The sequence below is a fragment of the Neurospora crassa genome, linkage group VI (genome assembly GCF_000182925.2).
Source record: "Neurospora crassa OR74A linkage group VI, whole genome shotgun sequence".
In the NCBI taxonomy this organism is placed as follows: Eukaryota; Fungi; Ascomycota; class Sordariomycetes; order Sordariales; family Sordariaceae; genus Neurospora; species Neurospora crassa.
This window is the reverse complement of record NC_026506.1, coordinates 2,666,460-2,680,407: the sequence shown is the minus strand read 5'-3', so window position 1 is coordinate 2,680,407 and position 13,948 is coordinate 2,666,460. Positions and strand designations below refer to the sequence as shown.

The window sequence follows — 13,948 nt, the reverse complement described above, 5'->3', positions numbered from 1 at the left end:
GAATGAATCTTCACGCCAAACACACGCAAACAAAGAGAGGGAAGGCACGGCGGTTCACACATAACTCGGTGGAAGGTTCAGTTCTATGCTGGTGCTGACATCGAATGCTTCATTCATCAAACATCCATTTTGAGGTACAACCTCTCCCTCGTAATCTGCTTTTCACTTTCATTCTGCTCCGGGTTGGCTGGCCTACCGTGATCCGCCCGCACGCCAACGCACGCTTCACTTTGACTGTGCCCAACGGGACGCCACGCTCACAACAACAAAGTGAGGCCATCGCCAAATTCGCCAAACACCCATAATAAATCAACAAACTAACCACGCTCTGCCCTCAAGCCCTCCACCGTTCACAATCATGAATTAAAGTGTACTGATGAAGCCCTTGTTTCTTGCGCTGTCAAGTGACTGGAAGAGCTCAGACCCAGGGTTAGGGCAATAGCCCATCAGTCACACTTCAGGATGCCGTCAGCCGGAATCGTGTACGAAGGGGCCTTGGCCAATCAGACTCCGGATGGGAACAACAACCAAAATCAATCCGAGGGCACTCTGTTCAAGGGACTCAAGTTTTGGATCTCCCTAAAAGTGCCAGCTCGCCAGTCCTTAGTTGAATCAGTCAAGGTATGCTGTGCAATTGTTTTGTCTGCGCCTGACCACATCACTGACACCTCACATAGGCCCAGGGAGGGAAAAAGGTAGAACTGGAAAAGAATGCCGATATTCTCATTGCAGACCATGCCAAGAAAAATTATGCCCCTGCTGGCTCTCTATCTTGGAAGTACATCACAGATTCCATCGATGAGGGTCAGCTGGCCGACAGAGACCTTTACACGATCGACCATGCCACTGCCAAGGGAGTGCGTCCTGGCGGCTCAGCCACGTCTACCAAGAGCACCCGGACCCCTTATACACCACAGGACGACAACCTCCTGATTCATTGGGTCTTGGAGAAGGAGAGGTCAGGCGCCTATATCCGCGGCAACCAGATCTATATGGACCTTGCCGAAAAGTACCCCCGACACACATGGCAGTCATGGAAAGATCGCTTCAAGAAGCAATACGATCATCAACACAGGCACGGTCTAGCTGAACTGCTTCCTCAAAACTATCAGCCGCCACCACCAGCACCACCGCCTTCTCAAGTCCCTGCACCCGTCCGCAAAGAGGAGAATGTCAGACCCGGCACGCCTCCCGCAACAACTACCACAGTACACACACCAGCCCCAGACCGCTCACAGGCTGTGTCTGCACCCGCCACCGGCAGAGTCACCTTCACCCAAGAAGATGACCAGCATTTGATCGGATACCTCAAGCAGATGAAACGGCAAGGAGAAAGCTTACAGGGGAACCTCATCTACAAGGTGTTCGCGGAGCAACACCCACGTCACAGTTGGCAGTCTTGGCGAAACAGATGGGTTGAAACCCTAGAGGCTACAACGAACCTGGACGAAGAGGATCCTGCCGCCGCCCCGAATCCTCCTGAGCCCAGCCTTCCTAGGCCAACTCCAAGGGCTACCGTTCACCCCCAAGTAAAGGCGACGCCTCAGAGTGCTGATCAAGCCGCGCCTAAGAGGCGAATTTCAGCAGCTTTGCATAGAACGCGTCAGGATGTCCCTGCAAAGAGCTGGAGCTCACCCATGGGCCCTGTAAAAGCTGCAATGACAAGCTCTGCACACAAACACTCCCCGCCTCGCTCGACACCTTCGCGGCTCGAAGAAATAAACAAGCGAGCTCGCTTGGTTCATGGAGAAAAGAAGAAGATTAAGAGTGCTTCTATCATTCAGCGAGCGTGGCGATCTTACCAGGCCCGGAAACAAGACCCCGAGCGGCAAAGTTTAATCATGTTCCAGGCTCTTGCACAGGGTGCTTTGGTCCGATGGGCTTGTGCACCTGCCTTTGAGTCCCAGTCTCAGCAGTATAGTGAGGATGAAGGGTCCGTTGATCTCGGACACCCACTTGAAGAGGCAGTTTCGGTGCCCACACAAACACCGAGAGAGCAGTTCTACGTATATCTCAAGCGGTATAACGAGGCCATTGAGGCCAATCCAGTCACTTGGGTAACAATCGGGGGTAAAGCTGTTGACATGTGGGATCTATGGACGGCGGTTACGGAACAGGACGTGCCTGCCAATGCACGGGACTGGCAAGAGATTGCCGAACTGCTGGACTTTGACTGGATCGCCGAGCCAGATGTTCCCAACCAGCTACAAACAGCATTCCAGGAACACCTTGCTGAATTCGAAAACTACTACAAGGAGTTTCAGGAAGCCCAATCATTTGAGCTCAATCAAGGGACAGACGAGGATAGCGAGGAAGAAGAAGAAGAAGAAGAAGAAGAAGAAGAAGAAGAAGAAGAAGAAGAAGAAGAAGAAGAAGAAGAAGAAGAAGAAGAAGAAGAAGAGAGTGAAGAGGTGGACAATGACAAAATTGAGGCGGAAGAAGAGGAGGATGATGCTAATGAAGCACAAGACACTACCCTACGTCAAGACCCCAATACCACCGAGTTTAGGTCCTCTCCACCCATTCCCATCATAGGGGCCCTCAAATCTTCAGGGGCTTTGAAGAGGAACTCTGATCAAATCATGACCTCCCCGCTGGACAGAATGACAAGTAAGCGACCACGATACGATGTGGAGGACGAGGTCCCAGAATCGCCGCCTAAGAGATGGCAATCTCCGCTCCCACCAATTCTGGAAGCAACCTCCAGGCCAGAACTGGCTGCCGATGCCGCCCTGATCAACAAAGACAACGAGGACGATGCTGATGACGATATGCCCATCCTTGGAGATGATGGGGAAGATTATGGAGTGGATGAGTACAGGGAGGAGGATGAAGACCCGTTCATCACACAGCCACAACAACCCTGGCAACCCACAGTGGAAGAGGCTTCGTCCCTACGATCTTCTTCAGCCCTTAGATCGCAAGAGCTTTCATCAGCGCAGAAAAAATCTGCTCCCCAACCAAGCTCAACGACACAGGCCCAATATATCTCCTCAGACTCGGACTCCGATTCAAGCGACGACGCCTTCGGCCCGCCCATCAATTCTCCTCGGCCTCCTCCCGAGCAAAGAAGCTCTCCCATCCCTATTTCTGTCCCTCGCCCCTCCATAGAAATCCCAACAGCTCGCAGACAACTTCCCCCAAGAGATACCGCACCTGCCTCTCGTAGCCCACCACCTCGCTTCCGTATTCCCCCCGATCCCTACGCCGCAGACGACGAAGGCAGCAGCAACCTGCGCCCTGCCCCACAACGCCAAACCTCACGCCAGGCACAACCACAAGCATCCTCTCATGCCCCTCCCCAACCCTCTGCTTCACGATCCTCCCTCGCAGCCTCCGCCGGCCACCAAGACCGCCACCAAAACCCACATCCACAATCCACAGCCCCACCAAAACCACCACCTCACACCGGCCTGGACCTAGGCGACGGCATTGCCTCGGAAGATCCCGAAGCCATCATCAACCGCTACCTCGCCCGCGGCTACAAGAAGCGGCACTGCGTCCGGGGCATGCGGGTGACAGCGCACGACCCTTATCTGGCCGGTAGGGCAATCGATGCGTTGGAGTGCGGAGGGGGGTTGCCGGATAATGTGCCGGGGATTTGGACGGAGATTGACGATGAAGGGTTGCGGTTGCTTGAGAGGTGGGAGAGAAGGATTAAAAAGGGGAAGAAGATGGATGAGGAGGCGAAAGAGGTGGAGAAGAGATTGCTGGAGAAGCATGGACGCAAGAGGATGAAGTTGCGGATGGATTTTTTGAAAGGGTTGGATGTGTTGGATAAATCGACGAGAAGGAGAGATGATGCTCGGTACTTGGCATGAGCTTATTTGATGGTTTTGGTGTTGTTATTGTTGTTGGATTATCCAGGCTGCTAGAAGTTATTAGGGGACTACAACTGTGAGTGAACTTTGATTGTGCAGGTGCCAAAGGCACAAGAGACGTTGGGCAACTTGGAGATATTCCCAGCCTGGAGGTATCCATTCACCCTCTTCCCATGATGTCCATCTCTATTCAATTCACTTGTAGGAATGACAGACATCTGTACAATCGACTTTTTCCAAGTATACACTTAAATTGCCACCTTGGATCCCATACGCGTATTATTATCGCGCTTTCCTCTCGGTATCCAAATGACGTTCTCGAAATTATCCAAGCCTCTTCTCCGTCACTTTTCATTTTACGCTTGCTTCTTCATCACACGACCAGAAAGAACATCAGCAAACCCTCATCAATATCAACGCTATTATCCTCCAACAAGAAACCCGCCCTTTCAAAGGGCTGAGCGACACTAGACTTACTCCACGTGTAAGTACTGTCTTCTTACCTTCCCTCCTCCTCTTCCTCCTCCCTCCTTCCAAACCCCCCATTCTTGCGAACCCCCTTCCTCTCCCCATGGGATTAATCATACACACCCTACACAATACTCATCCATTGGATGATCCACCCACTCCCACTCTTCCTCTTCCTCTTCCTCTTCCTCTTCCTCTTCCTCTTCCTCTTCCTCTTCCTCTTCCTCTTCCTCTTCCTCTTCCTCTTCCTCTTCCTCTTCCTCTTCCTCTTCCTCTTCCTCTTCCTCTTCCTCTTCCTCTTCCTCTTCCTCTACCCCTTTCTCCTCCTCCTCCTCCTCCTCCTCCTCCTCCTCCTCCTCCTCCTCCTCCTCCTCCTCCTCCTCTTCTTCTTCTTCTTCTTCTCCCTCTTCCTCTTCCTCTTCCCCCTCCTTCTCTTCCTTCTCTTCCTCACCCTCTTCTCCCCCCTCCTCCTCCTCCTCCTCTTCTTCTTCTTCTTCTTCTCCCTCTTCCTCTTCCTCTTCCCCCTCCTTCTCTTCCTTCTCTTCCTCACCCTCTTCTCCCTCCTCCTCCTCCTTCATCATCATCATCTTCTTCTTCAGCCCAAGCTTAGCTCCAACATCAAGTGAACCATCCATCCATGTCCCTACACTATCTTGAACCAGGTGAAATACTCGATAGGAGTAACTGCTGCTGCTGCTGCCGCTACCACTAAAAGCAGGATGGAACTTGGGAGTCGTTAGACGTTCAAAGGACGCTTCAGACGAAGCGAGAAGAGCAACGTCGGAAGGGGAGAGGGTGAAGGGACCTAGTTGGACGGACGAAAAGGAGGAGGAGGGGGTGGGGTTTTCGGTGGTGGAAGTTTCGGTTGTTGTGGGAGTTTTGGTGGGGGGCACGGTGATGATAGTGTCAGTGGGCGGTTTAGGGACTTGAGCTGCAAGTGGTCTGGAGCAGTAGTTGGTTTTGGTTTCTCTAGTAGTGGTAGTGGTGGTGGTGGTGGTGGTGGTGGTGGTGGTGGTGAGCGGGTTGAAAGCTTGTCCCCGGAATTAAAATCAGGAGGGCTTGCAGGGGGTTTGGGGTAAGTACCTCTACATTTGATATGATGCTGCTCGATGCCGTTCGTCCGCTGCTCGACGCCGTTCATCTGCTGCCGGCCAATGCCATCTATCAAGGATTCGATCCGACCCGAATGATCTAAAGAAGAGAGACCGTTGAGTCGTCGTGCCTGTAACCGTACCACAGCGCGCTTGACTATAAAGCGCGTCGAAAAGTACGCGGGATGGGCATCAGGATCAGGTTCGGTTCGGATTTCTAGCGGTGATGGGATCCCAGGACGAAATGAGGCAAGCAGTGTCTTGGGTCGATAGTGGTGTATGCTTTGAGCAGCATCTGCTTTTGTGTTCGAATTGGCCCAGTGGTGGCCGTGCGGGAACTGTTGTTGACGGTGTCTGTCAACCAGTTGTGCTGGACGACCGAGATCTTCTGAAGTATCGAATCTTTTGGCTCGGTTTTCTTCACGGCTGCTATTGCCGATCTGGAAGCTTTTATCTCTAGACGGCGTGAAGAGGGGAGCGCCTCCATCACTGTCACTGTCACTGTCACTTTCGCTGTCACTCTCGTCTTTCCCATCCCGTTTTGTGGTCCCTAACATACTACTATATCTGCTTCGGGAAATAGTACTCACCCGCAAGCTGGAGGCGTAGCTGCTGTTAGGGGTCGGCCGCATGAAGAGGATCTCGTCTTCTTCTTCTTCTCCTTCATCATCACCATCATCATCTCTACGATGTTCGTCGGTGATCATAAAGGTACCCGGCAACGCCTCACCAGAAGTCGTAGAGAGTGTTCCTGCATGTTTGAATGCGGCTAAAGGCGGAAACTCAACCGGAAGTGGATGTGCCCCTCGACCTGAAACTCCAACTCCCAACTGTGTGGCTTCATTTCTGGGGTTGGGTGCATCCTTGTACTTGTTAGTGTCGCTGATGTTGTTGATGGCATTGGTTCCCCGGGGTCTGGGGGGTTCTGTAGGGGACGGCATCGTAGAGGTGAGACAGCTGAAGAGCTGGGAGAATTGGGAAGGGGTGGATGTAGGCTCGGTGGCCTCTGAGTTAGATGATGAATACATCCTTTGCAATCAAGCCAGGGGGAAGGCAAAGTGAAGAGGCAGCAAAGAGTTTAGGAGGGAGGAAAGAAGTTTAGAAGAGTTGTTCGTTCAAGATCATCTCTTGTATCGTTCAGGTGCTGTCCATGATTTGAACTTGATCACGGGCAATGCTGTCGAGGGGATGATGCGATGAAGACGAAGAGGAGGAGGAGGAAGTGAAAAGAAGGAAAAGACAAGTAGGTAGGTTGGCTCAGACAAGCGAGATCCCCCTTTTCTCCCCAACTCATCGTTGTTGCAGATATCTGCATCGATTCATGCAGTCTGCATCTACCAGCATACCTCAACCTAACAACGTAACCCCGATATATCAACCCAACCCAAACCAGCCTCCATTATCCATAGATGTAGGCATCACCTCTGCCTCACCAGACACCCATGTTTAATGTTCCAACGCATCCTCAAACAACCGTCCCAACTGCTCCCTCTCTGCCTGCAACTCCTTCGCCAGTCCTGGGGCCAACATCAACACTCTTGCCTGGGGAATCGTTCCCTCGACCAGCTGCTCGACATGTTCCCTTCCGAAGCCCAAAGCCTTCAGTCCAGCGGGTTGATCTCCCAAGTCAGCCAGGAACTTGGCGATGGCTTCTGCCAAAACCTCGCCAGCGCTCTCGCGCTTGACGTTGGAGATATCCACCCCAAAGGCTTCGGCGGCAGCAAGATGTCTGTCCGGATTTGAAGCAGCTGTAAACTTGAAGACCGCGGGCGCCGTCACGGCCACGGAGACACCGTGTGGGATGATGGGGTGTGGTACGTCGTAGCCGGCGTGTTTGTAGGAGGCAATGTTTTGGGAGGAGATGGGGTAGGACATGCCTTGCGAAAAGTGTTAGCGATAGTGATGATGAGTCAAGGGAATGGTTACACAAGAAGCATGATGACTCAAGAGGATAAGAGAGACAAAGAAGAAGAAGAGGAGGACGAAAAAGACAGTGACGCACCGTGACACAAATGCACACCAGCATTACCAAATCCCACACCTGCCAGCGTTGCCGCCAGCAACATCTCGGTCTGTGCCTCAACATCCTCCGGGTCCTTTACGCTCCTAGGTAGATACTTGACCGTCTGCCTCAGCGCGTTTAGTGAGAAAATATCACTAATGGGATTAGCGCCCTGATACGCCGGTCTGAGAATCGGGTTCGTTGGTCTCGGCGTCCGCTCGTTGAATGGAATAGCCGTGTAACTTTCCAGCGCATGACAAAGTACATCCAACCCCGAACTAGCCTTCACGGCACTCGGCATCGTCCGCGTGTTCAGTGGGTCACATATTCCCAGGTAGGGCTTGAGGTTGCGGTGGGCGATACCCGTCTTGGATTTCTTGGCTACCAAGTCAAAAATGGCCGTGCCGGTGGTCTCACTGCCTGTGCCCGCCGTAGTTGGGACGGCGATAAGCGGGTGGAGTTTCCGGTCCACTGGACGCCCCTTACCTAAGGGGGCATTGACAAAGTCCATGAAGTCGGCGTCCTTGTAGACCGAGTATAGGTTCATAAGCTTGGCGGTGTCGATGACGGAGCCGCCGCCGACGGCCAGGTAGACGGAGTAGTCGCCCGTGGTACGGGCCCAATAGATGGCTTCCTTGACGGAGTAGTCCTTTGGTTCGACTTTGACTTTATTAAAGATCTTGTACTTGATGCCTTCCCGGTCGAGAGACTCGCGGACTTGGCGCATGGCGTCGAGCTTCTCGACGGTTGAGTCGGTGATAACGGCGACGGTGCCGGTGGGGTTGAGGTTGGCAATGTCCATGCCGACTTCTTGCGTGACGCCAGGGCCAAAGCGGATGGAGGAGGCAGCCATTTCAAAGGCGTACTCCTTCAGTTGGGAGGTGTCTTGAGGAGTGGCATAGTTACGCCGGGAGGTCCTGTCGTTGTATCGGGACACGGTTGACCGGGTCTGGTTTTGGTGATAGCCTGGGTTGGAGTGGCATGGACATGATGGAGGATGGGTGTATTGAACTGTCTTGAGCAAGTTGACTGCTCTGGCTGCCCTCTGTGGATAGTCAGTTACAGATCTACCTACGTCACTCTCGCTGTCTTGTCTGGGGAATGTATCATGGAGTGACTTACACTGGGCACAACACGAATAGCTGCGCTCATGTTTGTATACTGATTGAAACGTGGTTATTTCTGTATATAATGGCTGGATAGAATCTGGAAAAGGCAAGGATAGCTGAGATTTCTCCAAATATCAACTGCGAGAAACAATGAACCGCGAAGAAGAAGAAGAAGAAGTCGTCACCGACACTCGGAACCGGTGAACCATCTTGGGCTTCATAGGTCATCACCTCGGCTCCCCTCGGTTCCCCTCAGCTCCTTTACCCCAATCTTCCTACATGGAAGTAGACCGACGGCTAGTGGTTTCCGGGAATAAGTGGTTGTCGTGAGGGGAAGTGCAGCTGTCGTTAACAACCGTTCCCCGGATCTACGGAGCTACTCCATTGACAGTCCGGGGTGTGTGTAAAATGCGGGGTAGACACGGCCCTTCCCTGCTTTGAAGAGGCTTCAGTTTGTAGAGGCACCCCTTTGCCTCCAAACAAACAACCACATTCCGAGATTTCTCTAGTGACATTCACCATTCATCATTCAGTATTCACTAGGTGGTTTCACCATAAAGAGGTAATCATGTTGGAGCCAATTAAATGAATTGCTTTTGTCCAGATATCAATGACGAAGTACCGCCCAGCCCAGATTTTGTTCAACCAAGTTCCATACATACAAACACGCTCAAGAACACATGGCACACAGATACCCTAAATAGAAAAGACACGTCTAGTACACCTCAAGGACATAGCGGCCATCCTCCTTGAGCCTCTCAATCTCCTTGCGGGGGTCGACCTTGCGGCTGCTCTCCTGAGCCTCAGCCGCAATGGCCTCCTCAAGCACGGCAGTGACATCAGGCACAGGCCAGGTGGGACCGCAGAGGTAGAAGGAGCCCTCCTCCTTGATGTAGGCCTTGACAATGTCGGTGACGGTCTGGCGCATGCGATCCTGGATGTAGATCTTCTCGGGCTGGTCACGCGAGAAGGCGGCACCGAGCAGGGTGATGACGCCGGCGTCGAGGTAAGCCTCCCACTCCTCGCCGTAGAGGTACTCCTCGCGCTGGTGACGGGAACCGAGGTAGAGGAGGATGGAGCCGATCTCCTTGCCCTGGGCCTTCTGCATGGCGCGGTACTGGACGAACGCGCGGAAGGGAGCGAGACCGGTACCGAGACCAGCCATGATGAGAGGGGCCGTGTCCTTGACGGGGAGCTTCATGACCGAAGGCTTGACCGAGGCGGTGATGGTGCTGCCGGGAGCAAGGCCCGAGAGGTAGCGGGTGGCATGGCCGTAGCGGGTGCGGCCCTTGGTATCGACCCAGTTGACAACGACGATCATGAGAGTGACCGAGTTGGGGGTGACAGCCTGGGCAGAGGCGATAGAGTACTCTCTGCGCTTGGTGGGGTCGACGATGCGGACGAGGTCGTTGAAGTCGGGGTGGGCCGACTTGAACATGTCAAGCACATCAACATAAGTGACAGTATCCTCCTCAGTAAGACGCTTGAACTCGTCGGCGCCCTCCTTGCTGCCAAGACGCTCGAGCTTCTTCTTCTCCTCCTCGTCGGTGGCGAACTGGGCGAGGGCCTCGAAGAAGCGCTTGGGAGGCTTGCCAAGAATGTCGACGTTTTGGACGAGGGACTGGTAGACAGTCCGCGTCTCCAGCACGGCGGGATCCTCGCGGGAAGGAACCTGGACAAGGTCATCCGCGTTGAGGCCATAAGCCTGGATGAACTGGAGGACTTGCTCAGGGTCGTTGTCGGCGTGGATACCAAGAGCCTCGCCAATGTTGTAAGTGAGACCAGAGTCACCGAGATCAAACTCAATGTGGAAGATGTTGCGGTCATAGTCGGTGGGGGTGAGACGGCGGTTCTCCTTGACCTTGATGGTGTAGGTCTTGACGGTAAGGTCAGGGCGGAGCTGGTTCTGGGTGCCGTAGGCCTCCTTGAAAGCGAAGCCCTTGGCGGCAGACTGCCAGTTCTCGAGGCTGGAGGTCTCCTCTTCCTCCTCCTTCTGGAAGGCGACGAAGCTGTTGGGCTTGACGCTGTCAACAAGAGGAGCAACAGTGTTCTCGACCTCGGCCCACTTGGCGGGCACCTCAACCTTGCGAACGGACTGATCAAGGGCGTTGACGGCCTCGGTCAGAGCGGTCTGGTCAGCGGAGAGCGAGTCGAACTTTGTGATATCAGCACGAGCAACGCGGAGGAAGGCAACGTCAACAAGGAGGCCGGCCTCCTTTTCAAGAGCAGGAGAAGAAGAGGAGTCGAGGACGTAGAGCTCGATGCCCTTCTCCTGAATCTCCTTTTGAGCAGCAGCAGGGATGCGCTTCTCAAGCTCGTCCTCCTTGAAGTTGGGAAGACGAACAATGAGCTTGCCGCCGGCCTTGACACCCTTGACGATGGCAATCTCCTTGAGAAGCTTCTCCTCACCAACGAAGACGACGTCAGCGCTCTCAACAGGGTAAGGGGCCTCGATGGACTTTTGGGACACGCGAATGTCGGTGCGGACAACACCACCCTGGACAAGGTTGTCGTAGGTCTGGTGAACATAGACGTTGTTGGACTGCTCGGTCTCGAGGAGCTTGCCAACGGCCGAAGCAGAAGCAGCGGCAGAGGAGTTGTCAACATCCCAGAAAACGTACTGCTGGGCCTCCTCGACAGCGGTCAGGCTAAAAGCGACGGGCTCGGCCTCGCCCTTGCTGGTGAGCTTGTTGAAGATGGAGGCGATGGAGCTGGGGGTGTGGGCATCGGTAACCGCATAACGGACATCAACAACCTCGGGGGCCTGAGACAGCTTGTCGGTGAAGGAGACGGCAGTGAGGACATCAGAGTAGAGGGCAGACTGCACGTTGGCATCCTCGACGGCAGCAGCATCGGCGACCTGGCCAAGAACAGCAATCTGGCGAACAGAGGCGGGGAGAACCTCAAGGAAGGCCTCCTCGACGAAGGGACGGTAGACACGGACAACGATGGTGCCGACCTTCTTGCCCTCGGCGGCCAAAGCGGAAGCGACCTGCTTGGCGAGCTGGGCCTCGGCGCTGCCGAAAACGACAAGGACAGTCTCGGGGGCCTCGTGACCGTGGTACTCGAAAGGAGCGTAGGAAGTGCCGAGCTCGTTGTTGAAGGCCTTGAGAAGCTCAACAACCTTGCCAGCGGTATCCAGCCTCTTGTTCAGGGCAGCAGCCTCCTTGGAGATCTTGGCGTAGATATCGGCAATGTGAGCCTCGCCGAGGGCATCGACGACCCGCAGGGACTCGCGGGCGGTGCGGATACCGTCGTAGATGTGGAGGGTGGGGAGGACAGACGCCAGGAGAGTGGCGAGCAGAGACATGTGCTGGACCTCGTAGGCAGAGGAGCTGGAGACGAGAGCGAGACCAAGGTCCTCGGCGATCTGGAGAGCGGTAGCGTAGTCGGCACCAAGACCCTTCTCGGCGCTGTAGTCGGCAGCGGCAACATGGGCGACAAAGGGGCTGGAGACGCCGTAGAGAAGGGCGAGCTGGTCGAGGGAAGAGCGGAGGTGACGAAGGCTCAACGAGGGGGCCAGGAGGGTCTGGGGGACATGGCGCTTGGCCAAGTCGAAGTCCTTGGAAAAGATGTAACCAAGGGCAAAAGCACCGGCACCGGCCCTGGTCTGGAGAGGGACAACGGTGGTAGTCTCGCCGTGGACGTTCTTCTCGTTGGCCTCAGCCCATTCCTTCACGGCGACATCGAGGTCGAAAGTCTCGGGAGAGTACGAGAAGATCTTGTCGGAGAGCTTGTAGGCAGTCTGCTGGACAAGCAGCTGGCTGTTGACATAGGTCGGCCCGGAGATGGAGGAGAGAGACGGCATCTTGACGTTGTGGTGATGGGGGTATCGATAAGGATATCACTAACAACAAAAAAACAGAAATAATGATGCCTTTTGAAGACAAACACTTCTTCAAAAGGTATTGCCCCGCGCAACGACGTATCAACGCAAGAAGCAAAAGAAACACAATAACTGCTTCCTCAGCGCAGATATGGGGTTGACACAGAGGGAGAGAAAGAGAGAGACGATCTTTCAAAGAGGAAAAAAAAATGGAGGTGACTCAAGAAGGAAGAGAGAGATAGCAGCTTTATTACAAAGCGAACTTGACGCCTCGAGGCACTAACAATCGAGCCATCCAAGATCCGGTAATAGGTAAGTATCAGAAACACTGCCTCCGTTTCCGCAGCGCCGGGACATCCCAACCCATCACATCTCCCCAGTTGTATCCCCTCCTCTACGGACTAGTGTAAGGCGACAATAAAAGGATCCAATGCCTGCTCGTTGTGGTGGTGGTATCAACTCTCTGAGACTGGGGAGAGGGCGTTCATCCGGCGACTAACAAAAAAAAGTTCACAAGTTTGAAGTTGCCGCTGCCCGAACTGCGTGCGATTGATGTCGATTGCGTGATTCGACCTAACCGTTTGTGGTTAGTCTCTCCACACGCCGCACACGCCGAGTTCCAGGCGAACCTGGGCCGGCCGGCTGTCGGTCAAATCACGTGCAAGGTCATACAGTCGTTTTTCGACGAGTGGCAATTTCGCCAGCTCCGTTTTCCGTCGGCATTGGCCGCCTCCAGTCTTTGCCCCCCGGCGGCCCCCCGCCTCCGTGGGAGCCCTCCGGTGTTATGGAGTCCCTGACACCGAACATTTTACTGCCGTGTCCGACAACAAGACAGTCGCGATCCGGAGGGCAATGGTTCCACTATCATCCGGTGCCATGCAGATCTACCGGTTGCCGCGACCCGGAACACAAGCCTCAGCGGTTGTGGAACGGTGAAACTGCGGGAAGATCTCAATTCCATCGTACTTATCGTTGACAGCCATCAAAGGTGTAACCGTTTGACTGTGACATGCATTGGAGAAGGCAGGTCTTGTTTTGTCTTGCAATTCTTTCCACTTTGTCCAGCTAGTAGAGTCCACGCAGTGCCAACACGGGCATGTTCAGGTTGGCGACATAATACGCGCTGCTTGTCCATAAACAGGCATTCAGCCATGTCCCGCCGGTGATTGCCTCGGTCGGACCTTCAGTCTCGTGTGGTGGTCTGCCATTATTGTCGTCGGGCGCCATCACGGGTTTACGTTCGGATGTGAATACCAAGATTCAAGAACTGATAGTGCTATTTCTTCTTTGTTCTGGCCTTCCAACATCAATCGCCCTTGCTTCGACATCACCAACTGCACTGCGCTCCCCATATCTACTAGACGTACCTTCATCATTGCAGAAAATCCAACATGGATGTTCTCAAACCTACTCTCAATTCGGAAAGTCGTTGCAGAGTCGATGCCTGTTCCTACATAAGCGGTGTCCATCCATCAACTTCATCCCATGTTGCATTGAGTTGTTTTAGCGAGCGAAGTGATGTCTGGCTTGGCGTTGCGTGAATTGTGCGTGAAAAGTAACCAGCTGAGTAAGTAAAGACACATGGGAAGGCGATACTTTGAAGTAGGTACCTACTTGCCCGGGTATAAGTG

The 13,948-nt window shown here is 53.9% G+C and overlaps 4 protein-coding genes across 4 annotated transcripts; 1 reads left to right on the top strand and 3 right to left on the bottom strand.

The window, feature by feature from the left end:
* The first annotated feature begins 24 nt into the window (after nucleotides 1-24).
* Nucleotides 25-4,094, top strand: NCU04079 (hypothetical protein). The gene is made up of 2 exons (XM_950982.2): nucleotides 25-621; nucleotides 678-4,094. The coding sequence occupies exons 1-2, from the start codon at nucleotides 463-465 to the stop codon at nucleotides 3,819-3,821; spliced, it is 3,303 nt and encodes a 1,100-aa protein (XP_956075.1). The 5' UTR covers nucleotides 25-462; the 3' UTR covers nucleotides 3,822-4,094.
* A 308-nt stretch (nucleotides 4,095-4,402) lies between these two features.
* NCU12107 (hypothetical protein) lies at nucleotides 4,403-6,408 on the bottom strand (the record flags this gene model as incomplete). The annotated part of the gene is made up of 2 exons (XM_011396748.1): nucleotides 4,403-5,319; nucleotides 5,379-6,408. The coding sequence occupies 2 exons, from the start codon at nucleotides 6,406-6,408 to the stop codon at nucleotides 4,403-4,405; spliced, it is 1,947 nt and encodes a 648-aa protein (XP_011395050.1).
* Nucleotides 6,409-6,449: 41 nt separating this feature from the next.
* NCU04078 (NAD-dependent methanol dehydrogenase) lies at nucleotides 6,450-8,821 on the bottom strand. The gene is made up of 3 exons (XM_952600.3): nucleotides 8,505-8,821; nucleotides 7,383-8,427; nucleotides 6,450-7,257 (listed from the first exon to the last, which is right to left on the bottom strand). The coding sequence occupies exons 1-3, from the start codon at nucleotides 8,532-8,534 to the stop codon at nucleotides 6,827-6,829; spliced, it is 1,506 nt and encodes a 501-aa protein (XP_957693.2). The 5' UTR covers nucleotides 8,535-8,821; the 3' UTR covers nucleotides 6,450-6,826.
* Nucleotides 8,822-8,986: 165 nt separating this feature from the next.
* cys-2 (cysteine-2) lies at nucleotides 8,987-12,803 on the bottom strand. The gene has a single exon (XM_952599.2). The coding sequence runs from the start codon at nucleotides 12,297-12,299 to the stop codon at nucleotides 9,207-9,209; it is 3,093 nt and encodes a 1,030-aa protein (XP_957692.1). The 5' UTR covers nucleotides 12,300-12,803; the 3' UTR covers nucleotides 8,987-9,206.
* Nucleotides 12,804-13,948: the final 1,145 nt, after the last annotated feature.